Source organism: Theropithecus gelada, chromosome 19 (assembly GCF_003255815.1).
Source record: "Theropithecus gelada isolate Dixy chromosome 19, Tgel_1.0, whole genome shotgun sequence".
In the NCBI taxonomy this organism is placed as follows: Eukaryota; Metazoa; Chordata; class Mammalia; order Primates; family Cercopithecidae; genus Theropithecus; species Theropithecus gelada.
In genome coordinates, this window is record NC_037687.1 from 30,252,155 (window position 1) to 30,279,926 (window position 27,772).

Sequence of the window (27,772 nt, forward strand, 5' to 3'; positions counted from 1 at the left end):
AAAAAAAAAAAAAGAATAAATTAGCCAGGCACTGTGTGCATATCTGTGGTCGCAACTACTTAGGAGGCTGGGGAAGGAGGATCCCTTGAGTCCAGAGGTAGAGGCTGCAGTGAACTACGGTCATGCCACTGCACTCCAGCCTGGGCAACAGAGCAAGACCCTGTCTCAAAAAGAGAAAGAAAGAAGGAATGAAAGAAAGAAAGAAAGAGAGAGGGGGCTGGGGAGGGAGGGAGGGAGGGAGAAAGAGAGAAAGAGAGAAAGAGAAGAGAAAAGAAAAGAACAAACTATGTAAAACATTTTAAAAAGGTTTATTCTGAGCCAGTATGAGTGATCATGGCCCAGAGCAACACAATCTCAAGAGGTCCTGAGAAAGTGCGCCTTTCAGGTTCAGATTATAGTTTGGTTTTACATATTTCAGGGAGACAAGAATTGTAGGTAAAAATCATTAATACACGAATGGTATATATAGGTTCAGTCTGAAAAGGTGGACATCTCAAAGTGAGGCTTACAAGTCATAGATGGGTTTTAGGGATTCTTCAGGTGGCAATTGGTTGAAAAGTTAAGCTTTTTCTAGGTGCTCCAAAGACTTGAAGTCAGTATTAGGAATGGTTAAGTTAAGGTAAGGGGATCTGCTACCTTCCGTGTGATTTTCTACCGGTGTCAGGTTGGAAAGTAAGCCACATTATACTGGGTTAATTTTTAAAAGCATGTTTAATGACATTTTATGGTTTGCAGGGCATGACTTAACCTTTGCCTGGCATGGCCTTAGGTCTTGTTTATAATTTGGTATCTTATCACCACAAAGAGTCCATTCTGTCAGTCTTATGATCTTTTTTTTTTTTTTTTTTTTTTTTTTAAACAGATGGAGTCTTACTCTGTCATCAGGGCTGGAGTGTAGTGGTGTGATCTTAGCTCACTACAACCTCTGCCTCTTGGGTTGAAGCAATTCTCCTGCCTCAGCCTCCTAAGTGGCTGGGATTACAGGTGTGCGCCACCATGCCCAGCTAATTTTTTTTGTATTTTTAGTAGAGACAGGGTTTCACCAAGTTGATCAGGCTGGTCTCAAACTCCTGACCTCAAGTGATCCACCCGCCTTGACCTCCCAAAGTGCTGGGATTACAGGTATGAGCCGCTGCGCCTGGCCGTGATCTCTGTTTTAATATCAATGCCGGTCAGTTGTGCCTAAACTCCAAAAGGGAGGGAGTATAAGGAGGTCCATTCAACCTCCCTTCCCAGGATGGCTGTTCAACCTCTCTTCCCATCATGTCTGGGAATTCAGATTTTAAGATTTTTCTGGGTTCCCCTTGGCCAAGAGGGAGTCTGCTCAGTCTGTTGGGGGATTAAGAATTTTATTTTTAGTTTACAGCCCTTCACTTGTGAAGTCCTTGTTAACACCCGGTAGTGTCATAACTGAATTAATTGCAAAGAACCGGGGACAGAATGCAGGTACCCTTTTAGGTCGGCTCTGTTTTTGGAGCACTTCCTTACTCTTGCTTTTTGCCACTACATGATCTCCCAGGCTTATCTTGAATTTTCCCTACCCGTGCCTTGGACTCAGCAGCTTCTCCAAGGAGCCTTTTATTAGAGAATGACATCAGAAATCAAGATGTGGGTGCTGGGTGTTCCCATTGCTGCTGGGGTATCATTGCTAATTGGCCTTCTCAGCAGGCAGACCTAGGAAATATGTTTACACACATGTTAATAATTTTTCTGTATTTATCTAACCACGTAATTTTTTTCTCCTGGGTAGACTGGTCCAGGGGTTATGGGCTTTAACTTTCTATAGCTAAATATGTGTTCATACTATTGTCCTTGACTCTAATCTAATACCAAAGAGATCAGTCTAACTTTTCCCTGTTGCTACTCTGTACCTGTTTCTATTTATCAAGTATTACGGTGGGGAAGAAAAATAAATCTTGGGACCCCAAACTCACTAAGCCAAAGGGAAAGGAAATGTCAGGCTGGGAACGGCATCAGGCAAACCTGCCTCCCAATTTTTCCTAAATAAGATAGCTACAAAGATTTTTTAAAAAGTGGTGGCCAGGAGCGGTGGCTCACGCCTGTAATCTCAGCCCTTTGGGAGATCGAGGCAAGTGGATCACAAGGTCAGGAGATCGAGACCATCCTGGCTAACACGGTGAAACCCCGTCTCTACTAAAAATACAAAAAATTAGCCCGGTGTGGTGGCGGGTGCCTGTAGTCCCAGCTACTCAGGAGGCTGAGGCAGGAGAATGGCGTGAACCGGGGAGGTGGAGCTTGCGCTGAGCCGAGATCGTGCCACTGCACTCCAGCCTGGGCGACAGTGTGAGACTGTGTCTCAAAAAGCAAAATAAAATAAAATAAAATAAAAAGTGCTACATAACCCCCCTCACAATTTACTCACAGGGAAATTCCTTGTGGGCCCCCAAACCTTTACCCTAAAACAATTCTATTGAATCTCACCCAGACAATGTAAATTGATAGCTTATCTTCACAGGTACGGGACAAAGAGCAGAGCTCAAAGTCATCCCTCTGTACTTCTTTGTAACTCTTGTTGGACAAGGAGAATTTAAAAGTGCCTTGAGAAAACACATTTTTCCTTTTTGCTTTTGAAAATTCACTTTGTGGGATAAAAATCTTCACAGGGGATCATAAATTTCCTGGTTTGCTAGGCAATACGAGCAGTAACTAATATTTATGTGACATGACATATATTTGCATTACCCCTATCCCCAAGCTGAGATCTGTTGTTAGGCAAATACCCAAAGCCACTCCCTCTTTATCCTCCTCACTGATCCATGATTTCTATCCCTTCCCTGTATCAGGGATGAAGACGGGTAAGGGAGCTGTTATGCTCATGTGGAACTAATTCAACAGCATCACTATTTTCTTCTTTGGACAGATGTTTATTACTACAACTTTGGTGAGAATTGTGGGGTTTCATGATATATTAGTAGTCCTCCAGTGTTTTGTTTTTTTGTACATTCTAATGAGTTTTGTAAAACTCTGTAATTTCCTTTCAAATGGAATCTAAAATTTTAAGTTAAAGGTTAAATTTAATCAAAAGATAATTCCAAAAGGTACAACCCTCAGACTATCTTAAATGTTTAAACATAAAAATAAAAATGCTGCATCACCACAACCAGATCTATGTGGTTCGTTTATAGCATTACAGCATAATCTCCAAAGCTGGAAATGACCCGACAATGTCCAGCAATGGATAGATGAATAAACAAGCCGTGGCACATTCATAGAACGGACAACATTCAGCAATAAACATGAATGAACGCATGAGATGCACAACCTCATGGCTGAATATCAAAGGCATTCAACTGGCTGAAAGAACTCGGTGTCAAAATGTTATGTATTCACACCCATGTTCATAGCTGCCTTATTCACAATACCCTAAATCTGGAGGCAACCCAAATGTTCATTGATGGATGAATGGATAAACCTAATGTTGTATTATATGTACAATGGAATATTGTCAGCCTTAACAAGGAAGTAAATTCTAGGCCAGGCATGGTGGCTCATGCCTGTAATCCCAGCACTTTGGGAGACTGAGGTGGGCAGATCACCTGAGGTCAGGAGTTTGAGACCTGCCTGGCCAACATGATGAAACCTTATCTCTGCTAAAAATAAAAAAATTAACCAGGTGTGGTGGCACACGCCTGTAATCCCAGCTACTCGGGAGGCTGAGGCACAAGAATTGCTTGAACTCGGGAGGCAGAGGTTGCAGTGAGCTGAGATCACACCATTGCACTCCAGCCTGGACAACAGAGCAAGACTCTGTCTCAAAAAAAAAAAAAAAAGGTAAAAAAAAGGAAGGAGGTTCTCACACACCATGCTACAACATCCTTAAACCTTGAGGACAGTATGCTAACTGAAATAAGCCATCACAAGAAGACAAGTATTGCATGATTCTACTTACATGAGGTATCCAAAACAGGCAGGTTCATAGGTGCACAAAATAGAAGGCTGGTGACCAGGGGCTGAGAGAGAGGGAATTGTTTAATGGATAGAAGAGTTTCAGTTTTGCAAGATAAAAACTTCTAGGGATCTGTTGCACAACAATGTAAATATATTTATTAACAAACTATTAAAAATGGTTAAGATGGTAAATTTTATGTTTTTTTAACCACAAATAAATGACTTATGTACCCTATAATTTCATTTATATGACAGTCTGAAAAAGACAAAGATATAGGGACAGGAATCCAATCCCAGGTTCCCATAGTGTATAGGGTGAAACATTTATTTCAAAGAATCAGGAGAGAATCTTTGGAGTAATGGAAAATCTCTATACTTGTGGTATATATTTGTCAAAACTTAAAGAGTGGAACATCTAAAAAGCATGAATGTTAATTTATGTATACTATACATCAATAAAACATACTTGGTGGTGAGAGGGAGGCCGCAGGGGAGATGAAGGAGGAGAGAGGAACTAGATGGAGGCTGGTATGATGGAAGGCACTAGGGGAGATTGGAGGTCACTAATTCATTCTCCATTCATCATCTCTTTCATTTACAGTGGACTCACTGAGTCATGGATAGACTCTAGTTTCAGTTCATGAAGAGCAGATTATGATTCTGTAAAACACCCCCAAGAACGCTTAAAAGTTAACATGCCGTAGAGAGCCACAGGGAGCATCTGGGATGTGCAACATGCCACAGCATTTTCTCTTCCCCTTGGAGACACCAGGTACAGAATGTGACTGCAGTGGGTCCCGCAAGAGAGGCTGTTTCCTGGCACCTGGTGCTCGGTGATAGAAAGAGTTGTCAGAAGGCCCCTTCCTGGCTCTGTGGATGTCTTGGGTTTATTTTGTGTCCCAAGTTCAAAAGGATGAGCTCCTTTTATTTATTGTGGTATTCCCAAAATACAGCACATGCATATTAATAGCATATTATTCATGTGCCATTAAAATATAGCATATTAAGAAAATAAAACACAGCATTCAACATTTGAGCACTCTTTCCTTTTGCTTTTCTTTCACTGGAAACCATCGCAAGAGGTAAAGAGTGGTAATCATTTTGTTGCTACATTGATAATATTTTTTCTATAATATTTTATCATCAAGAAAATGCACTGGTTGGTTCTCCAATCCCTGATGTTATCGTGTGATTAAGTTCCACGTAGGCAAAAGAGACTTTGTGGGTGTAATTAACAATCAGGTGAAATGAATTCGGGAGATTATCCTGGATGATCCAGGCGAGTCTAACCTAATCAGGTGAGCTCTTAAAGCAGACAAAGAAGTTAGAGACACCGGGGAAGAGGAAGTCATGGCTTGGAGGGAAGAGGAGGATTTCACAGGCTGCTGCTGGCGCTGAAGAGGATAGGCAGGTGGAAATCATGAGAAGAAAAGGGGATTTGTCAGCCACCTAAATGATCGTGGAAGCAGATTCTTTCCCAAGCTTGCCGAGAAAAGCCCAGGCAGCTGATCCCGAGATTCGCACCTTGTGAGACCGTGAGCGGAGGACACAGCCAAGCACTGTGGGCTTCTGACCTATGGGGAGAAAATAAATGGGTGCTGTTGTAAGGCACTGAGTTCATGTAATGGTGGAGTCATGGGAAACTGATAAGTACAGGATCAAATTTAATGACAAATTGTTTAAACAGTTAAATAAAATAAGCTATAAATAACCCCAGCAAAGACACAAGGCTGTTCCCAGGCATAACACTTGTTACCAGTTTGAGATGTATCTTTCTTTATACATTGATATCTCTATAAATACATGTCTATATATCTCTATATATAGATACATGTATGAAGATCTTATATATAGACAGATATAGATCTGTATCTTCATATCTATATCTAAATGTAGAGTTATAGAGACATAGATCTATATAGGTAGACATAGATACAAATACAGATAAATAGACACACATATGTTTGTATAGATGGACATATACGTAGGTCTATTTGTATACATACATACACATATACATTATTATTATTATTATTATTATTATTTTGAGACGGAGTCTCGCTCTGTCGCCCAGGCTGGAGGGCAGTGTGGAGATCTCAGCTCACTGCAAGCTCCGCCTCCCGGGTTCACGCCATTCTCCTGCCTCAGCCTCCCGAGTAGCTGGGACTACAGGCGCCCGCCACCTCGCCCGGCTGGTTTTTTGTATTTTTTGGTAGAGACGGGGTTTCACCATGTTAGCCAGGATGGTCTCGATCTCCTGACCTCGTGATCCACCCGTCTCGACCTCCCAAAGTGCTGGGATTACAGGCGTGAGCCACCGCGCCCGGCACACGTATACATTATTAAGGCATTTTGTCTTCCTTCAAAACTCATATAAATATGTTCATGTTGGACTTGTTGGTATTGCTTCACCCAGTCAGTGATGAGTGTGGAAGATGTTTTTATACCTCCTTCTCGGAAACACTGCATCCTATTTCCTGGTGCGTATGAATGAAGCATGTTACTGAATCGCTCCTGTTTACCCGGTACAGAGTCGCATGTGCTTGTCTGTCTCCTGCTGTGAAACGCACCAGGGAGTGTAGGTGGCTGAACACGCTGATGTGCGAACTTGCCGATTATTGGGTGGCTCTGACACATGTATTCCTGCTCCACCGTGATTGCACGGTATTTCTATAGTTGGATAATTGCTAAATTGCCTTCGCCAACGACTGTAAAACCTAGTATCCCAACTAATGTGCGGCGCGGTTCTCCCGCCTTTCATTTTTTGATCTCTTTCAGCGCATCAACTCGGGCATTGCGGGACCTGAGGAATCTGGGAAGCTCAGATTGGGGGGGATGAGAGAGACGAGTTAACAACATGAGTTCTGTCTTTAACGGCGCTTCTCGCGCACTCCCGCACATGAGTGGAAGACACACGCCCAGACCTGCATTGATATCTCTATAAATACATGTCTATATATCTCTATATATAGATACATGTATGAAGATCTTATATATAGACATATATAGATCTGTATCTTCATATCTATATCTAAATGTAGAGTTATAGAGACATAGATCTATATAGATAGACATAGATACAAATACAGATAAATATGTAGACACACATATATGTTTGTATAGATGGACATGTACGTAGGTCTATTTGTATACATACACACACATATACATTATTATTATTATTATTATTATTTTGAGACAGAGTCTTGCTCCATCGCCCAGGCTGGAGTGCAGTGGCAATATCTCAGCTCACTGCAAGCTCTCTTAGGCCAACACTTCCCACAGCGCATGCGCTGCACGAGGTCCCGCCCAACATCGCCCTATCTGTAACCTACATGCATATACAAAAAAATGCTGTTCTAGAAATGCAGAGAGCGCTGAAAGCACACTTATTCATTTTCCAATGTGCTTCTCCAGCCCGAGGAGCTGAAGTTCTGACGAAATAGTAATGCATGACTTTGGAGTCAAGAAATTTTTTAAAAATAAGGGTTTCGAATTGGAGTGAAAAAGACAAAAATTTTTTAACATTTACTGCACACTGGATTATCATTCTAAATGCGTTTCACACATGAATGCATAAAATCACAAAACATTATCGACATCTATCTTTGCTTTTCCAGTAAGCCCACCACTTGGAATAAATGTTTTTTAAAACAGTAGTTTTTAAAAACTCAGGAATGAACATCAGAGGTAAAGAAAGGGGGTTCCGGCCGGGCGCGGTGGCTCAAGCCTGTAATCCCAGCACTTTGGGAGGCCGAGACGGGCGGATCACGAGGTTAGGAGATCGAGACCATCCTGGCTAACACGGTGAAACCCCGTCTCTACCAAAAAATACAAAAAACTAGCCGGGCGAGGTGGCGGGCACCTGTAGTCCCAGTTACTCGGGAGGCTGAGGCAGGAGAATGGCCTGAACCCGGGAGACGGAGCTTGCAGTCAGCTGAGATCCGGCCACTGCCCTCCAGCCTGGGCGACACAGCGAGACTCCGTCTCAAAAAAAAAAAAAAAAAAAAGAAAGGGGGTTCCAGTTCTAAAAACGTGCTGGTGTTGAGTTCGCAGCCGTGGCTGCACTGCCTCCAGCTCTGGGAATTCCAGCCCAAGGAGAAGACGGGTACACAAGGATTGCAACCAGGGTCGTGCACCCCCCACCCGCAGGAAATCGACTGGGTGCAAATCCACGCTGGGAAGCAGCCAGGAAGCCGCAGCTACCAACGCCGGCAGGAGCGCCCTCTCCCGGAGCGGGAAGGAACCTCCTGGTCCCCGCAGGACTGCGCTCTCCGTGAAATGGGACTTGGTTAGAAATCCACTGAACTCGCCGGGCGCGGTGGCTCAAACCTGTAATCCCAGCACTTTAGGAGGCCGAGGCGGGCGGATCACGAGGTCAGGAGATCCGAAACCATCCTGGCTAACACAGTGAAACCCCGTCTCTACTAAATATACAAAAAAATTAGCCGGGCGTGGTGGCGGCGCCTGTAGTCCCAGCTATTTGGGAGGCTGAGGCAGGAGAATGGCGTGAACCCGGGAGGAGGAGCTTGCAGTGAGCCGAGATCGCGCCACTGCTCTCCAGCCTGGGCGACAGAGCGAGACTCCGTCTCAAAAGAAGAAAGAGAGAGAGAGGAAGGACGGAAGGAAGGAAAGAAAGAAAGAAAGAAAGAAAAAGAAAGAAAGAAAGAAAGAAAGAAAGAAAAGAAAGAAAGAAAGAAAGAAAGAAAGAAAGAAAGAAAGAAAGAAAGAAAGAAAGAAAGAAAGAAAGAAAGAAAGGAAGGAAGGAAGGAAGGAAGAGAGAGAGAAAGAAAGAAAAAAGAAAGAAAGAAAGAGAGAGAGAAAAGAAAGAAGGAAAGAGAGAGAGAGAAAAGAAAGAAGGAAAGAGAGAGAGAGAGAGAAAGAAAGAAAGAAAGAAAGAAAGAAAGAAAGAAAGAAAGAAAGAAAGAAATCCACTGAACTCCTCATTTGCAAACTTCCCTTCCAGCGCCTGTGCAAGAAATTGCTGGGGACATCTAAGCAGACACGCCCTTCCAGAACAGAGCTGACGGTGCTTTGCAGGCGGTAAGTGCAGAGGATCTGGGTGAGGCTTTTGAAGTCACTGACCCCGTGCAGTCCACGCCCACGTGGCTCAGTCCTGCCACGAGACGCCCCCAGCGCGCCCAGGCTGGACAGCGCACCTAGGAACCCACTGTGTTGTGCTCCATGGCACTGCAGGATGGCTATCACTAACAATAAGGTAAGGTTTCCAGTAGCTAGAGGGAGGAGAGTGAATGTCCCCAACACACAGACATGAAGCAGGCTTGAGATGATGGACATGCTAATCGCCCTAATCTGATCACTAAGTTAAACCTATTAAGGTCGCCACGTACCCCGTGAGTATGCACAAGAACTATTTGTCAATTAAAAATAAATTAAATATATGCATAAGTAGTAGACACCTTGGAAACCTATTTGAATCTATTTGCAATAAAAAACAATCCACTATAATTGGAAACATCTTTGCCTGAAAAAACACTTTTACCCCGTGATTGATAATGCTGAACATGAGATTTTATTTTTGCATGGGGTCCGACAATATGTAGTATATGATTGTGGGAGGAAGAACTGGGTAAAGAAATCAATAATATTTTATCTTGAAAAGAATGCATGAGTATGCACTATTACTATTTGTCAACTTAAAAACAAATTAACTAAATATAAATAGTAGGCACCCCAAAACTTTTTGAATCTATTACACATTTGCAATAAAAAGAATGCAGTATGATTGGAAACATCATTTTCTAAGAAAAAACCTCTTTTTTTCCATCGTTGAAAGTACTTAACCTAAGATTTTATTTTTGTATGGGGTCAAAAAGAACATAGTATACACTTGAGGGTGGAGGAATTGGGTAGAAAAATAAGCTACAGGTAGTTTTTTCTTTTAAAAGGGTATGTGACTTTTTAAAACGTAAACTTAATTGACAAATAACAATTGTACATATTTATGGAGTACATTGTGATGCTTTGATAGATGTATATGTTGTGGAATTGTGAAGTCAATCAGTTTCACATATCCATTATTGACATAATTGTCACTTTTTTGTCAAGAACATTTGAAATTCACTCTCTTATTAATTGTGTATATTTATAGTATGCCTTATTACGAACTACGGTCATCATCTGGTGCCACAGATCTTAAAAAATTATTCCTCTTTTCTCACTGTGCATGAATTTTTAAGATAAACACAGGGGAGGTAAAAGGATTAATGCAAGAAAAGATGTTTCAGGGAAGAAGTTTTAGCAGTTCTGCTTCATAAAAGTGGTAATTTAACCTGTTTCAGTTTTCTGGATGATACGAGCATTTGAATTCTTTGAAAGCAAGTGAATTTCTTATTGACGGCAAAACAAACAAACAAACAAAAACCCATGATGTTTTCAGAGAAAGAGAGAACACAGCAATTGACCCAGAACAGGACATTTACCTGAGAACATTCCTATCTCCTAATCCTTCTCTTGCTCTTCCTCATTCCCAGAGCGTCTTCCTCAGATGAGATTATCTTGGCAAATCCCATGTGAATTTTGAGAATACGCCTTTTTAATTTCATATTCCTTTCCCCACACCACCACTGCACCCACAGGCAGAAGGACCTTGAAATGTAGAAAGGGCGACCTCTCCCTCTGTCCTTTGTCACAGGAGAGGTTCGGGAAGCCTGTGGGTGAGAAACCCACCCGAATAGGACAGAGAGACCCACACCCGGATATCTCTGTGAGAATTCTTGGGAACACTCCTTTATCAGGCCCTTCCTTGCATTGCTATAGAGAAATACCTGAGGCTGGGTCATATATAAAGAAAAGAGAATAAGCTCATGGTTCTGGAGGCTGTATGGGAAATATTGCAGCATCTTAGTCTAGGGAGGCCTCAGGGAGCTTTTACTCAAGGCAGAAGGCAAAGAGGGATTAGGCATTTCACATGGCAAAAGCAGGGACAAGAGAGTGGGGAGGCAGGTGCTGGACACTGTTAAATGCCCAGATCTCATGAGAACTCACTCACTCTGGCAAGGACACAACCACAGGGGAGGAGGCTAAACCATTCATGAGAAAAGCGCCCCCATGATCCAATCATCTCCCACCAGGCCCCAGGTCAAACACTGGGGATGACAGTTCCATAGGAGATTCAGGCGGGGACACACATCCAAACTATATCAACTCCCATCTCATCTCTGCAGAGAGGCGAGTCTACACTCCATCCCCAAGCCCCAAGTGCTGCCCAGACCTCAGGATGTTTAAATCCTGGTGAGTTGCTGAGCTCCCATCCACACCCTGGAGCCTTGTTTGCCTTCCTGCTCCCATCAGAGATTAAAAGCAAGAGCCACTGACTCTTTCCAGGAGCTGTCCCTGGAACTGACACTTGGCTTCTTATAGTTCTCCCCGTCTGAGGTGGGCTTTTAAAAATTCCATGGATACATGGAGAGTTTGGGTGACTCACCCCCCACAGCCACACTGCATACTCTAGTCCATTCCCGGACTCACAGTGAGCCAGGCTGTTCTTAGACCTCACTTATCCTTGGCCCCACAAAGGCCAGAATCTCCAGTCCTGGTTTCCACAGAGCTCCCTGCCATGGGAGACTGAGCTGCCCATCCCCTTTAGAGACATAGAATGAGACAGCCTGGGCTTATGTATGAACATTTTAAACATGCAGAAAATAGTGTATGTTGTTCAAAATATATGGTTCTAGGTTAAAATTTAAAATGATGGGAAGAGCAAACAGCAAATTACGTTATTTGTTTTGGATGTACACGTGTGATAAAATGAAAGTGCTAGGAACAGAATAACTAAGAAATGGAGAAAGAGGGAGAGGTAATTAGATGAGATGTGATTACGTCACGATTAGGTTAGCCGGGGGGGAGTGGCTGCGGGGCTCTGGGGCAGTATAAATGCCAGCAGGAGAACGGATCTTCCCCTCAGTGGTCTTTGCTCCCTTCATCGTGGAAGCCCCACTGTGAGGAGTAGAGTTCGCCGAGGGTCCACTTACCCGAGTGGCTGCTGGAGGGAAGGAAGACAACAGGTTGTCCATTACTACTTTGGGCCTTGGTTTATTCCAACAGGAGAAATAGAAGAGTGAGAAACCTCTGTAGTGGGTGGTTTTAGATGTTGAGGTAAAGATTACTTAATTGCTTAATAGTATTTCTTAAGATGGAGCCTGATTCAAAAAAATGTTTCAGAAATTGTAATGATCGAAAAAATATGTATTAAAAAAACAAAAAGAAGAGAAACAAAAAACAAAATAAAAAAATTAAAAACAAAATTTTAGTGATCATATGAAGGTCAACGATTGCAAGGAATGCTCACCCAGCACCCTGAATTGTGTGGGTGCCGGATGAGCAGTTATGGAGACCTGGTGCCTCTGACAGAGGGTTTTTAAATAAGAGATTTCTTCACTTGTCTTTTATATCAGTATACTCATTGGCCTTTGCTAGGAGCTGGTAAAAATTCAGGGCCCTGAGCCTCTGCCCATAGAGTAAGCCAAGCAAGACTTAGGCTGCAAGCACCCAATCTATAATGGTGGAATAAACAATGGTTCTACTTAAATATGTAGTTAAAAATGTTTCTTTACCTCTCAATTTTGGTGATTTGGATTTTGAAGAGGAAAGCACATTTTATTCTAGATTTTCTAATGTGTTTGCCCCCAATGTAGCATTCCCTGATCACTTTTTTTTTTTTGTATTTTCATGGCAGTATTGTCTTCTTTTTTTCCTAATATGATCTATGAAGATGAATTTTATTATCTTTCTGTGGTAACCCGTGGTAATGTATCCTACTACTGCTTTCAAATAAAGAGCACGTTTTCCTGTCGTATTCCATTTATTTTTTCTTTCTTTTTTTTTTTTTTTTGAGACGGAGTCTCGCGCTGTGTCACCCAGGCTGGAGTGCAGTGGCGCGATCTCGGCTCACTGCAAGCTCCGCCTCCCAGGTTCACGCCATTCTCCTGCCTCAGCCTCCGAGTAGCTGGGACTACAGGCGCCCGCCACCACGCCCGGCTAGTTTTTTGTATTTTTAGTAGAGACGGGGTTTCACCATGTTAGACCGGATGGTCTCGATCTCCTGACCTCGTGATCCACCCGCCTCGGCCTCCCAAAGTGCTGGGATTACAGGCTTGAGCCACCGCGCCCGGCCTCCCATTTATTTTTTCATCTGCTCCAACTTATTGTTTGATTGACCATTTCCATCTTTTTCATTTTTGTAATGTCATGTTGTTCTGTCTCTATAGACCTGAGCACTTCCCCCAAATTTTATCTTTTTTCAATCATGTTGTGGCAAAAAAAAAAAAAAAAAAAGGCCCGATTGAGACCCCAGGAGAAGGTTCTTTGTTCTCACACAGGAAGAAATTCCTTGCGAGTTGCAGAGAACAGTGAGACGAGAGAGTTTACTGAAAGCTACTACATTACAGAGTAGGGTGACCTCAGAATGTGACCGGAAAATGCACCGTCTTTTTTTTTTTAAGTTGTTCTGATATAGAGGTCTTTTCCATGTGAAGATTTCACTAAGCCGTGTCTACATGCAGTGGGCTGACAGCATGACAACGTTTAGTATTCTGTTGATTTCAAGAAAACCCTCCTTGACATTCTAGTGTGTAAGTCAGGAAAGCATAGCTATCATTATCTTAAAGGCATCTAACTTTGAATATGGGGCATCTGGACATTTTGCTTTCATAGGAGTCTGTCTTGCAAGCATTGCTATGCTGCTTCCTCAGCCGCAAACGTCTTAGGACCTGGGTGGTGACTGGCCAGGACTGTGCCTTGCTAGTTTTCAGATGGAGTTGATTTATAAATGGTGTCGCCGTCACTCTCCTCTGCTTCTGTTGCCCTAGCACTGTGGTCATTTAGACAAAGACACTTCCCCTGAACCCAGGTTTTCCACTGCTCATCAGTTTGGACATGAAAGGGCTTTACCTGTATTTTCTTTGCACTTTCTGATTTCCACTTGAATATCTTATTTGATCTTAAGGACTTTGATTGCAGAAATTTCAGACAATGTGCTTCACAGTTTAAAACATCCTTATAATTTATAAAATGTAGGTATATCTAATTTTGATAAACAGGGACTACAGATTGATAAGATATCCAGTTTTCTAATATATTAAATTTTCTTTGAGTCCAATTCCATGATCAGTTTTTTCCAGATGTTTGATGGTATACCATGAGGGTCCCTAGAGGAGGCACCTGCGTTGCATACATATCAAACATGCTAAGTCCAGCGAACAATTCTTTTAATAGATCACCTGCTTTTCTCATTCATATCGGTGTCACGTCACTGACAGAGGAAGGTTGCATCCGTGTAGTTTGAATGACAGAAGGTGTGAGTTTACTCCTAGGGACACGGTGGGCACAGCAGATAGATGGGGCTGACTGCATCCTGCCCCTGGGAGATTCCAGGGGTAGGAAAGAATCAGCGTCTTGTTTTCTTCCCTCCACAGGGAAACAGAATCCCTCGGGCAGGACCAGCAGTGATGGACCCCAACACTCTCTCCATGGAACGGGGGAAGCAGTTCTTAAAGCAGTGTGGGATCCCACAAAGAGATGTGAGTGCGGGAGCTGCGGGGTCACCTGGGAGGCAGGTGGAATGCGGGGAGTCCAAGCCTAGGGGGACGGCTGAAGCAAGCTCCCCGCCCAGGATCGGGTCATAGTCAGGGTTTCACAACCTCCATACGCGGGCACCGACCCGTTAAAATCGATTTGTAATTCCTCTCAGGGACACGGGAAAATGCCAATGCCACCGCCCCTTAGTTCCCACCTGGGAACAGCAGCTCTTCCCGATACCTTGGGCTGTCACTCTCGGTGCCACTTGAAGGTCACCAGCAAACTCCTCACCAGCTCTGGAGTAAAGAACTGTGAGATGGCCTTTGCGTCCTCATAGCTTAGCTCCCGCGCATGTGTGAGAACATAAGGAGTTTGGTTTTGCATTCCTGACTTATTCACACAGAATATAGTCTCCAATGCCATCCAGGTGGCTGCGAAAGCCTTTAATTTCTTCCTTTTATGGCTGAGTAGTATTCCATCGTGTGTGTATACGCATCACAGTTCCTTTATCCACCAGTTGATTGATGGGTATTTGGGCTGGTTCCGTATTTTTGCAATTGCGAATTCTGCTGCTGTAAACACGCACGTACAAGTATCTTTTTCATATAATGACTTCTTAAAAAAAAGAAACCAAGAAATATGAGACTGTCTAGCATTCCCTTTAAAATCTGAGGAAGTTGGGAGTTCCTCCTCTCCTCTGCCAAGCCTTCCTCCTGCCTGCAGAACTCAGGTTGCCTCTCCATTCTCCTTTCTCGGCATTAGATTGACTTGATGACAGAGAAATGGGTTGTTCTTGCCTCTGTGGAGGTTCTTCTGCGATTTCCTCTGAAGCCAGGAGAGGATCCGACCGTCCGCTGTGTCTCGAATGAAAAATGCCAGGCTTTAGTGGGCCGGCCCCCCACAATTTCACAAAGATGTGGATACCAAGAGGAGAGGTAAGACAAGTATTAGGGAGTAAGGATGGGACAGCCTGGGGGACTCCCCAAGCACAATGTGGGCTCAAGGTTTCTGCTGAACATACCTGGGGGCTTCCATCTTGCATGTCCCCCCATGACATGGGCTGTGATGTGTGCAATGCCTGGTGTGAATATGCACATACGTGTCAGCGTCGCAGGATCCTCAGAGGGCTGGTCCTGGCTTGGCTTTGTGCCTGCCTCTGTGTGAAGAGTGGCGTGTGGTCACAGGGGTCTCATGTGAACGTCACGAGTGTCCATTGGTTGAATATGAAAGCTTTGCAAAGCTTTGAGCTTCTGGTTGGTTTTCTGAGTGAGAAGCTATTCTATGAAAATAGCGGGGCCGGGCGCGGTGGCTCAAGCCTGTAATCCCAGCACTTTGGGAGGCCGAGACGGGCGGATCACGAGGTCAGGAGATCGAGACCATCCTGGCGAACACGGTGAAACCCCGTCTCTACTAAAAAATACAAAAAACTAGCCGGGCGAGGCGGCGGGCGCCTGTAGTCCCAGCTACTCGGGAGGCTGAGGCAGGAGAATGGCGTAAACCCGGGGGGCGGAGCTTGCAGTAAGCTGAGATCCGGCCACTGCACTCCAGCCCCGGCGACAGAGCCAGACTCCGTCTCAAAAAAAAAAAAAAAAGAAAACAGCGGGTTTTCTGGAACTAGCTGGAATAAACATCACTAGTTGTTAGCTATTCATCTCTTGGCTTTGATTAATATTGTCAGAGGGTTTCAGCTCTGAGGCACTGACTGCACACAAACTCAGAGCCCAGAAAACTTTTATGCAAGGCTGCAAATCTCACTTCTCCCTCTAGAAATCAAGCAGCCTTTGGTTTATAAAATCTGTGTCCTGTTCTGGGAGTAGGCCAGGCTGGGAGAGAGTCACAAAATAGCACAATTGGGACCTGGGTTCAGAGAGGACCAAGTTACAGTGGGTGTGACTCAGTGGCCAGTGTGTCCCTCCATCCCCACTTGGGTAAATAAGGGTAGGAGGGACTTTTGTCTGGTGTCTGTGTAATGTTCTCTCTCTTTCTTATGATTAGGAAATCCAACAATCAATTAATAAAGAGGACTGATCAGAAGCTCAAGGACCTGCCACAGATGGCAGGTCATCCTGTCCGTCACCAGGCTCAGAGGCCCCCCACAGCCAAGAACCCACAGAAGCAGCAGAGGAGACCCGTGGGGCAGAGGACTCCCGCAGCAGACGAGGAGGAGTCCAGGGTCAGTGGGGGCTTGAAAATGTTGGTAACCAGTGGACACCAGAGTGTGGGCTTGAACACGGGAACCGTGTTTATGACTTGGGGGTTCCCACTGGACTCAGGCCGACAGGTCAGTGCTCTCCTCCCTGGCAGACTGGCCCATTCGGAGTCTCTGAGGCGCAGCCTCATTCTCTGTCCAGTGTCACGTCCAGCCTGGTGTTTGCCGAGTCCTCAACACTGGTTCATTATCTTCACTCTCAGACACGCGCGTCCTTCCTCCTGGGATCCCTGTTAAATGGGCTCTGGGGAGGACGATAATATCTTGAGTTTCCTGGCAACCAACAGCCCGTGGGCCTATGTCCCCCTCCTAAAATAATCCATCTCCAACCCCCAGGTCGTGCGTGAACCTTCGCAGGTGCCTGTGATTGCTGTTGACTCGCTGCTCTCTGTCCTCCTCCACCTGCAGGTGAAATGCAAGAACTGCGGGGCCTTTGGGCACTCAGCCAGAAGCAAGACCTGCCCCATTAAGAGGTGGAGTGGGGCCCTTCCTCTGCAGCCCCTGGGCTCACACAAGGAGAAGGAGAACCTGCAACCAGCAAAGCCCCAGCTACCCCAGGCTCCAGGGCCCTTTATGAGGAATGACAGAAAAGAGGAGCAAGGTCCAAGGTAAGGATTTTGCAGGGTCAAGGACTATTCGTGAGGTCAGCACCTCAGGAGCTGGTGTCTCCCCTACTCTTTCTGTGCAGCCTTCTCTAGGCACACACAGGAAAGCTCCAAATGCAGGTGGGCAGGGGCCGCTGCCTCCCAGGGTCCACACTCCGAGCTTATTCCAGCGCTGAGAGTCTCTAGAGGGCAGGGGCTGTGGGAGACCTGGGGATGTTGTCCGTGGTAGGCAGAGCAGCACCAGGGTCTGAATGAACTTAGGGACCTGAGGCCATGGCCGGGCAAGTAGGGGGAGCTTCCTGTAAGCGGGGCTACCTCTGAGATGAGAGAAGGGGCTGTCTTGGCAAAGTTCATAGAGGCCTGAATGTCTCCCTCACCCAAAGCAAGGGCTGGGCTGGGTTCCGGCAGGGTGCTTGGTTCCCAGTCACTGGTGTGGGCAGGAGGATCAGGCGGGTCCGGACAGTGAACGTGATTTCTTCCACAGGCCCCAGCAGCAGCAGAGCAAAGCTCTGACGCAGACATTTCCCAGGAGTCCCCAAGAGAAAACAGAGGGAGCCTGGAAGAAGCCAGTGGAAGCCGGTTTCTTTTGGGTGAGCATTCCCCGGCCCCTCCTCTGTTTCTCCTCTGGCTCCCCTGATTCCTTCACTTCCGTGCCCCTCACGGGTGGGGATCATGTTTAAACCTGGGCTGCCCTGCAGGAGAACTGCGCTACCCAAGGACTTCGAATACTCCAGTTTCTAGCTGCTTCTTCTTCTTCTTCTTCTTTTTTTTTTTTTTTTTGAGACTGAGTCTCACTCGGGTCGCCCAGGCTGGAGTGCAGTGGCACCATCTCGGCTCACTGCAAGACTGCAAGTTCCACCTCCCGGGTTCACGTCATTCTGCTGCCTCAGTCTTCGAAGTAGCTGGGACTACAGGCATGAGCCACCACCCCCGGCTAATTTTTTGTATTTTTAGTAGAGACGGGGTTTCACCATGTTAGCCAGGATGGTCTCCATCTCCTGACCTTGTGATCCGCCCACCTCGGCCTCCCAAAGTGCTGGGATTACAGGCGTGAGCCACCGCACCCGGCCTCAGCTTCTTTGTTTGAACGCTGGTTTCTGTGCCTTTATTTACAAGTTGGCCAGCAGATGCTGCTGGCCGCATTTCAGTGCCCATGGGGAGTGACTGATCAGATGTCTTCGGGGTACAGGCTGCAGATAAGGCGTCTCCTTCATTTTTATACATGCTCTTACATCTGCTTTCAAAAGGAGCTGTGCCATTTCCAGTCTCCACGTTGTGTGGGGGAATTGATATTCCCTTGATATTAACAACAGACAACATAAAGACAGTTTTAATTTTCATATGTGATAGTCACAGCAAACAGAAAGGTAGGCCATCTTTCCCCAACACTATTCCTGAAGTGACAATTCTGCATATATTCAGTGACCATGTGTACATCCTTTTCTGTGACATTTAATTTCCTATGTCCTATCTCTTTTGTAGGGTCTTCCCTATATTTGATCCTGATTTAGATGCAATCCCAGTGCATGTTATTCTCCTCTGTTTCTCATGTCAGCCTGTCCTAGCTTGCTTCTCCTATTCACACAGCTTCTGTTGTGATGTGGTTGCACATGTGAGTTCCCTGCTTCAGAGAGTTTGGAAATTCTACTGCTGAGCTGTCTCATGTGGGGTGTTTTCTCCTGCAGCATCCTACGGTGCCTCTGCCTGTCCACAGCACCAAGAAGAGATCTGCCCTGGGCCCTGTGTCCACACGTCCACCGCCTGTCTACATACCTGGGATGAGATTACTCTGCCCTTCGGGTCACAATGATCGAGCTGAACTGAGCACCTGTGGACCCACCAAGGGACACGGCGGGGACATTACTGCCTCCCCGCTCCCTGTTCTGAAGAGCTCCCACCAGAACCGCACTCTCAGTGCCAGGCCGCCAGCCAACAGGCCTGACGTGTCCTCCCACGGTGCCCCCCAGCCTGCCATGAAGGCATCTGCGCTGGGTCCCGGCCTTAAATCCCAGGCAGAAATCAAACATCCCGATGCAGATGCAAAGCCCGGACCACAGCAAGTCAGACGAAAGTGTGGCCAGGACTCCAGAACCCAGAGGCCAGGAAAGCAGCCTGCCGCCGTCCCCACCCAGACCGTCCAGAACCCCACAAAGAAAGCAAGACTCAGTTCCTTCCCAAGCCCCGCACTGAGAACTCAGTTCCCGGATGTGGGCACTGTGCGGACACTCCAGCCTCCCTTCACGGCAACTGGACTTGGATCCAGACAGGCACCCAAGCCGACCACAGAGACAGCAGCCACCAAGACAGCAACCCTGCAGCCCAGAGTCAACCTCCAGCCGCTACCCAGCTCACCTATCCTGGGCCCAGCCCAGGGCTGCCCCGTCCTCCAGCCTGGACCACCCATTCACGTTCCAGGGAGGCCCGGCAGTGTCACCTTCATGAGAGGGGATGAGGGACAGGAGAGCCCCAGCTTCAGAACGCCGCCCACATCCCACCCTCCTGAGAACTCTGCTTTTGCTCAGAGCCCTCACGTCTCAAGGGAGCCTGAGGGGCGGTGTCCCCAGGTCTCAAGGAGTGTCCTCTATGAGGACCTTCGGGTCACTTCCTCCTCTGAGGACAGTGACAGTGACTGAGGCCCCCAAGACAAGAAGACCCGGCTTCAAGCGCATGTGACTTGGAAGTGGCTGAAAGGCTGAGAAGCGGAGAGGCAGGAAGCAGCCCTGTGCGGGCTCAGCACTTCCCTGGCGGCAGTGCCTGTTCAAACGTGGACCCCAGATACCATCGGGGATCAAGAAACCCTGCCTATTTACATTATGCAAATTTAACCTGCATTAAAATGGGGCTTATGAAAATGTCCTATACTTTTCTTTTTCAATTACATATAATTATATGAGAAACTGAGTCAACATAAGCAAACAATGTTCCACTAGTGTCAATAGAAAGCTTTGAAACTCATCTGAGGGAGGGAGCCAACGACTGAAATTTGAGTAATTCTGGGCAAAGGGCCCTTCGACGGTAGTGGAAAACCTCAGTATCTACTGACTTAAGAATATTTGACTGTGAAGGAGAGTTGTAGTGAGAAACACTTAGCCTTGGAAAAATGGGGAATTTGTTTTTCTTGGAAGAATGTGGGTTTTTTTAACCAGTGAATTCAAACATTTAAGAAACTGTTCTTTTTTATACCGTATACATTTTTCCAGGATATCAGACAAGAGAAATACTCCATTTGTTTTATGAAGCTACCTAGACTCTGATTTCCACTGTGATAGGGAGGGCATCTCAGCTAGTGTACGTGTGAAGTTGAGGTACCAATATTCTCAATGTTGGAGTGATTCAGTGGATTCAATAACTTATGCAAAGCATATCACGAGTGGCACACGATAAAATGTATCTTACTATTATTATTATTATGCCACAAGTAGGCAATAGAGTAACTTCAAGTTTTTAAATGAATTTCACTTCTAAGGATGTAATCTACTAGCCTTGGAACTTTTGTTATTAAAAGTCATTGTAAAATTCTGTTTGGTTAATTTCTTTCCATATGAATAAAATTCGTTGAACCATGACATGTCTTACAGGTGTTTTGAGTTTTCCTTTTCACTTCAGGCCAATTTCCTTGCATTTCAATCATCACGTTTCATTTACTTGAGCAAAGAGGACTGGGTGCCCAGAGTATCACCCACAGACCTGTAGCTTCTGAGAAACATAGACCCTCAGGCACAGGCTGCCCCTGCTGAATCAGTATCTGCAGCTGAATAACAACTCCAGGTGTTTCACAGGTGGGTTAAAGTGGGATAAGCACGAAAATAAACTGACTCTCAATTTGGTTGCACATTGGAATCTCCTGGTGAGTTTCAACCACTGCTCCTGGCTGGGTCCCACCCTTGGAGAGAGTCATGCTCTAAGTCCCGTGTGAGGCTGGATATAGGGGTGGGCAGACCCTGTGTGGTTAAGTCAAACATGGTGTGGAGGTTAGGAAACACTGGAGGGAGAGGTGAAGGAGGGAGAGAGTGAAGACAATGCTTCCCTAACCCGCCTCCTCCCCTTTTCACCTTGGGAAGAAACCCTCCTGAATCCAGAAAGATCAGAAGGCTCCAAGGGTGGGATTTCAGTCTCAGGAGAGCGTCCCTGTCTCCCCAGGACCTGGTCCCTAAAACGCAGTGGGTGGAAGCCTCCAGGCTGCCTCGTGGATGGTGGCTGGAAGCCATGAAGATATAAAGAGTGATCTGGAAACTCAGGTTGAACTCCTCCAGCGTGCTTTAGTCTGGTGATTTTTAAATATACGTTACGTGAGAGCCACCTCTTCAAGTCCAGCCACCCAATTTGCTGTACAAACAGTTTCCCTGATACAGAAGTTACGCTCTAGCCGGCTGTACCGCATGATCCCAGGCAGCCTGAGGGAAATGCAGGGGTGTAGACGAGGCGAGCATGGGGGCTGCCAGGGGAGAGGAGGTTTTCTCTTTTGTTTCTTCACACTAAGTTCTGTGAAGCTTCCTTCTTCTGCTTGTACTTTCAGCATCCACATTGCTAATGGTCTCCTCCGTGAAGTCAAGCCTCAGTGTATTTGTGCCCCGCCCACCTCCTCGCGTCCCTTCGCGGCCTCGCCCAGGCCCCGCCCACCTCTTCGCGGGACTAGCCCAGGTTTGGCTTCGGTCCTGCGCTGATTGGCACAGACCCGGAAGCGGATGGCGTGGTCTGAAGGTTGAACCATCGCGTCTGCGCTTCCCAGTTCTCTTGGCACTGCTATACCCGCGACGTGGGGTCCCCACAGACCGACTCCTGTTTCTCAACCCAGAGGAAATTGAGACGTCCGGGTGAGAGTCGGTGAGTCGCCTCCTTTTGAGTTTAAAGTCGCCCTGAGGCTGGTCCCGTCCCCGGTCTTTCTGCAGTGGGGCTGTGCAGACACCTCCTGTCGTGAAACTTTCCTTTGCAAAACCGTTCCTGACTCGTCCTCCCGCCTCGCGCTGTTTCAAGTCCTCACCCGCGAGCTGGATTCTCGCCCTGCTCCAGAGCGCCCCCCAGTCTCGCTCTCCTCGGCCCCTGGAGCGCAGCGCTGCAGCCCCAGTGCCGGGGGTCAGGAAAGCACTCCACAGGGTGGGAGTGGGCCCGAGCGAGCGTCTCCAGGGCACCGTTTACAACGTTTTGGGGGATTAAAATATTTCTTTTGAGGTCCCTATGGGCTACCCCTTATCTGGATGAAGGATCTGGCCCTTGGCCGATGAAATGCTGAGGTGAATTGGCCCAGATGGAGCAGACGGGTGCCCTATGCAGATGGAGGGGTGGCCGGTGCTTGGCCGTGGCCACTCCTGGGCTCTCTCCCTTTCCATCTGAGACGTGGTGGAAATGGAAGGGCTACAGGAGAGTACCCTTTGTTCCTTTGTTCCTCCGGGTGGGGAGATGGGGTTTTTACCTTTGGTCTAGTTTTGCAAAGTTTACGGTAATTGGCCTTAGATTCGCAGAGCCAGGACCCAGATGTTTCCTTTTCTTCTTTGTTATTGGAGATGGTCTCTGTGCCTACGTATCCAGTATGGTCCAGCGGGGGCCGTCCAGTCTCAGTGAAATTCTGGATGAGCCCAGGCAGTCTGTAATTTAGAAAATGTACTTAATGGGCCCTTTTCAGTACGGTTTAGGCCTCACCAAGTGACTGTCCTTGTTGTGCTGTTGTACAACGTCTGTCCTAGACAATTGAGCTTTCTTACAGGGGTGGTGAAGTTTTTTCTTTCCTTAGCTACATAGTACTGTCTAATAATTGAGGTTTATAGGACCTAGAAGTTGCTAGTTTGGGCTTTCTGAACTGGAATTGTGTCAGGAACTGGACCAGTGGGCACCAACTCTCGGGCTTCCTAAGGCCATCGGTCTCTGACAGTGGTTCCTCCACATACATAACAAGAAGTAACATTGAGGGAATGAGCTACATTTTCTGCTAACTGGAGAAACAAGTTCCTTGTCTTTTTTTGGAAGCTCTGGTGCTGGCAGATTTAGCTCATTATAAAAGGCTTGAAACACTGGGTTGGGAGAGCGCATGTGGACCTCCCCTCAGACTAAAATGGCAGCTTGGGGGTTTAGCCTTGTCCTGTTGATCCTCAGGGTTACACGTTCTCTTTTTTTCTAATGGGAGTGTAGAAGATTAGTGATTATTAGTTCTAGTGGGTTACAGTAACCGGTAGCACAGGAGGGGTTGGCTTCTTTTTTTTTGAAGGTGAACTGGGTCTTTTTTGTCCTTTTCTAAGTAGCTTAAATTAAATAACACATGGCCAATAGGCACAATTTTCACACACCTCTGCATCATGACAAACGTATTTATTTCTACTGTGTAGCTCCTTTCTTAGTTAAGAGATCCACATCTTAATCTTAGCTTGTTACTATTAATGGCTGCACAAGCATCAGATTTAAAGTTTCTTGTTTGGGGATTCTTTTTCTGCTGTTCTAGTTATTAGTTTACTTGAATCACCTAGGAAAGGACCAGTTCTTAATCTTATTTGAAAAATGGTGGTTGTAGCGGGCTTGATGGGTTATAACACATATCAGGTTGGTCATTTCCTGGGCTACATNTTTGAGACGGAGTCTCGCTCTGCCGCCCAGGCTGGAGTGCAGTGGCCGGATCTCAGCTCACTGCAAGCTCCGCCTCCCGGGTTTACGCCATTCTCCTGCCTCAGCCTCCCAAGTAGCTGGGACTACAGGTGCCCGCCACCGCGCCCGGCTAGTTTTTTTTTGTATTTTTTAGTAGAGACGGGGTTTCACCGTGTTAGCCAGGATGGTCTCGATCTCCTGACCTCGTGATCCACCCATCTCGGCCTCCCAAAGTGCTGGAATTACAGGCTTGAGCCACCGCGCCCGGCCTGTAGCGGGCTTGATGGGTTATAACACATATCAGGTTGGTCATTTCCTGGGCTACATACCTTGTACTGAATGGCATTGTACAAATAAGTTCCTTTTAACATTCCTGTACATTCATAATAACTATAGAACAGAAAGATTGTTTTAATTTGCTGTCCTATCTGAGTGACTTGATGAATACACTGGGAACAGTCCTTAGTTTGAGGAAGGTCAGTTGAAGGCTTTACTGTACAAGTCTAAAATTTAAGAAAAATGAGTCCCGTGATGAGCCTCCTCATGCTCCGGCCGTGTGTAGACCGGTCAGCTTCCGGGTGTGACTGGAGCAGGGCTTGTCGTCTTCTTCAGGGTCACTTTCAGGGGTTATCTGGGCTTGGTCTTGCCTCCCAGGTTTCAGATGCAGGTTTTACACAGCAGTGGTGGATCCAGGCTGGGATTCCTTCTACCTTCACGGTGGTGGGTGTGGTCAGGATGACGGTCTGGGGTCTTTTCCACTGTGGGTGCAAAGGGGCTACATTCCAGTCCTTGATCCACACTCGATCACCTGGGGAAAAAAAGTGAACTGGGGAGAATAAGCTAACGGGGCATCTGTCATTTACCTAGGCTGAAATCGTTTGTGTAATTTTTCCTAAGGCCTGTAACTGTCTCTGTAACTCAATTTCACCTAACTCGGGGAGTGCCTGGGAGTCCCCGTAGTATGGGAGGGGGTCTATGATATAATATTTCATAAGGGGAATATCCTGTTCTCTTGGAGTACGCCTAATCTTAATACCATAGGGAGAGCCTGTATCTATTTTAATCCTGTTTCCTGACACACTTTCCTTAAGCTATCTTTGATAGTCCGATTTATCTGCTCCACCTTTCCAGAACTCTGAGGTTGGTAGGCGGCATGCAGTTTCCATGTGATCTTTAATACCTTTGCCGTCTTCTGTACTAAGTAAGCCACAAATGCTGGCCTGTTATCTGAGCCTATTCATAAGGGCAGTCCAAATCTAGGAGTAAGGTCTCGAAGAAGCACACGGGTTACTTCACAAGCTTTCTCAGTTCGTGTGGGAAAAGCCTCCACCTACCTAGAGTAGGTACACACGGAAACGAGTAAATACTTGTTACTTCTACACTTTGGCATTTCTGGGAAGTCCACCTGGAGATCTTCAAAGGGGGCTGCTTCATGAGCTTGTATGCCAGCGGAACGGCTGAACCCTGCCTCGCATTGTGCTGTCGGCAGGTAACACACTGCTGCGCCATGGTTTTGGCAAGGGCTGACAAATGCTAGATGTAGAAGTACCAGCCTAACAACTTTTCAAGTGACTCCTGACCTTGATGGGTGGTTTCATGCACCCCCAGTACAACTGTGGCTCCTAGCAGCTGTGGCACAGCTACTCTCCTATTTGGTAGCAGAATCCTTCCTTCTTCCACCTCGGTTACCTTAGTCATGCACTGCAGAGGACACCAGCGAGCTTCCACCTCGGTTGCCTTAGGGAACTCCAGAGCTGACTCAGAAGCTCTAAAAGCAACAGCCACCCCCTACTGCGCATCAGTCACAGCCCCCCTGCTCCCTCAAGCACCTGACCTCATACCTACTCATTCTAAAGAAGAAAAAGACTTTCTCCAGGCAGAGGGAGGACAAATCATGGAAGAAGGACTTCTTTTAAGGGCTTGCAACTCTAAGGGGTCCACGTGAAAGGGTCATGATAGATCAAGCAAGTGGGGTACATGACTAGGGACTACATGCATCAGTTAACAGAACAGAACAGAAAGTTTTGCAATGCTTCTTGATACAATGTCTGGAATTTACATATAACATAAGTAGTTTAGGTCAGGGGTTAATATTATTATTTTTATTTTTAACCGCCAGGGCCGGGTGGTGGCGCCAAGGCCATCTGGCTATCTTACTTCTGTTTCTAACTTTTTGCTTTCTCCCTTTTCTCCTGTCTTGTGAACTAGGCAAGGGGGAGGGAGGAGGGCAGCAGGAGAAGTGGTGGTCTTCCTACCTCAGCCTCCAGAGTAGCTGGGACCACAGCCGCGCACCACCACACCACGCTGATTTTTGTGTTCTTGGTAGAGACGGGCTTTCACCATGTTGCTCAGGCTGGTCTCCAACCCCAGGGCTCAAAGGATCCAGTCTCATCGGCCTCCCGAAGTGCTGGGATTTCAGGTATGCTGTTTTATCAAAGATTGCTATTGTCATAGGATGGGACCCACACTCAATAATACTTACAATGGCGGTGGTGGTCCTTGTCTGTGTCCAGCATTAAACATCAAGGCAGTTTCCTCCATGTTGAGAGCTGAGATCAGCCTGTGATCCACAGGGAGGTGAGGGGGCTGTGCTCTGTGTGGGGTTTGGTTAGGGCCAGATCTGTGCCCTGGAGATCTGTGCCCTGCTGCAGTGTGTGTGTGTGTGTGTGTGTGTGTGTGTGTGTGTGTGTGGACTATTCCAGAAGGGGAGCAAGATCTGAAAACGGGTCAAAATTACCCTTGTAGGTCTTGCTGTGGGACGTTCTTATCTCTGCATGATCTCTGGTGCAGTGGGCAGCAGAGGACCATCTTTCTCCCGGGTGAGGTCTCCCCTGTGTGTGTGTTTTGTCACAGGAAAGGAGTGAATGGTTTCTAAATATTAAATCTCTGATGTTTTTTCACACACAGGATTTCCAAAGACTCATGTTACATGAGGAAGCCACCAAGAAGAGCAAAGAAAAGGATCCAGGGATGGCTCTTGCTCAGGTGAGTGATATTCCTCGGTGGATTCTGCTGTCTCTTTGCTTTCTGAAATGCCAGGTATTGTAGTAGCCAGTCTTCTGTGAGTCTGAAGCGTCCTGCCTCACACGTTTGCTGGCACTCACCCATGCCTTTTCTCAGTCCTTGTCATCTTCACTTAAATTCCATCTCCTATAACCTAGTGAATGAGCTTGGGAAGAGGCTCCCCTGGGCATGGTCCTGGGAAGGGCTCACACCAGACATGGATGGAGATGGGCTGTGGACCCTGTGCTGTCAGTGATGTTGGGCGGCAGGGATTGTTCAGCGGCCACATCTGGGTGCACATTTAGCTCTTTCTGGACCAGATAAGAGAAACTGTATATGAAAGTCATACATTAATGTGCGCTGGTATCTGGTAAATTCTGGAAAAGGAGACAAACTAGGGGAGATATTTTGTGTCTGATTTTGTAATGCATTTGAAGCTACACTAGTGAGTCAATATGTCTCTGACTCCACACTTTTTGTTTTAGGAGACAGGGTGTCACTCTCGGGCCTAGTCTGGAGTGCAATGGCACAATTCTAGTTCACAGCAGCCTCGAATTCCTGGTCTCAAGTGATCCCCACATTAGACTCCCAAGGAGCTAGGATGACAGGCATGTGCCACCATGCATGGCTAATTCTTTTGGTTTTTTTTATTTAGAGTTGGGGACTTGCTATGTTGTCCAGGCTGGAGTGCAGTGGCAAGTCATAGCTCACTATAGCCTTGAACTCCTGGCCTCAAATGATCCTCCCACCTGAGCCTCCCAAATTGCTGGGATTATAGGTATGAGAAAGCCCAGCAGGACTCTGCACTTTCAATGGCTTGGAATAGAATCGAAAGTGGAGGTAGATGTCAGTGACAGAGTTAGCTTTATTCCATCATTGACTTCAAATTATAAAATCAATGTAAATATCTAAATGCAGGGGATTCTTTAAATCATTC

General features: G+C 46.4%; 2 protein-coding genes across 3 annotated transcripts in view; both read left to right on the forward strand.

Annotated features, from left to right (window-relative positions):
* The window catches only part of LOC112612969 (zinc finger protein 816-like), a 35,818-nt gene that overhangs the window by 1,746 nt on the left and 6,300 nt on the right, over positions 1 to 27,772 (forward strand). The window contains exons 2-5 of one of the 2 annotated variants that reach the window (XM_025368004.1): positions 2,945 to 2,950; positions 16,391 to 16,406; positions 22,494 to 22,520; positions 26,771 to 26,817. In XM_025368004.1, coding sequence (XP_025223789.1) covers positions 2,945 to 2,950; positions 16,391 to 16,406; positions 22,494 to 22,520; positions 26,771 to 26,817 — 96 coding nt within the window. Of the gene's footprint in view, positions 1 to 2,944; positions 2,951 to 16,390; positions 16,407 to 22,493; positions 22,521 to 26,770; positions 26,818 to 27,772 lie in introns of those variants that run through there. The other variant, XM_025368003.1, reaches the window with a different exon arrangement.
* LOC112612971 (protein FAM90A27P-like) lies at positions 16,502 to 19,895 on the forward strand. The gene is made up of 4 exons (XM_025368005.1): positions 16,502 to 16,621; positions 17,066 to 17,265; positions 17,747 to 17,831; positions 18,918 to 19,895. Exons 1-4 carry the CDS (start codon positions 16,502 to 16,504, stop codon positions 19,893 to 19,895), a joined length of 1,383 nt encoding a protein of 460 aa, XP_025223790.1.

What these genes read in the sequence shown, in the direction of transcription:
- LOC112612971 (XM_025368005.1), top strand. Translation starts at nt 16,502, where the DNA reads ATGGCAGGTCATCCTGTCCGTCACCAGGCTCAGAGGCCCCCCACAGCC. An exon ending in CAGACGAGGAGGAGTCCAGG is followed by an intron (nt 16,622 to 17,065) that starts GTCAGTGGGGGC and finishes CTCCACCTGCAG; the next exon opens with GTGAAATGCAAGAACTGCGG. An exon ending in AAAGAGGAGCAAGGTCCAAG is followed by an intron (nt 17,266 to 17,746) that starts GTAAGGATTTTG and finishes TTTCTTCCACAG; the next exon opens with GCCCCAGCAGCAGCAGAGCA.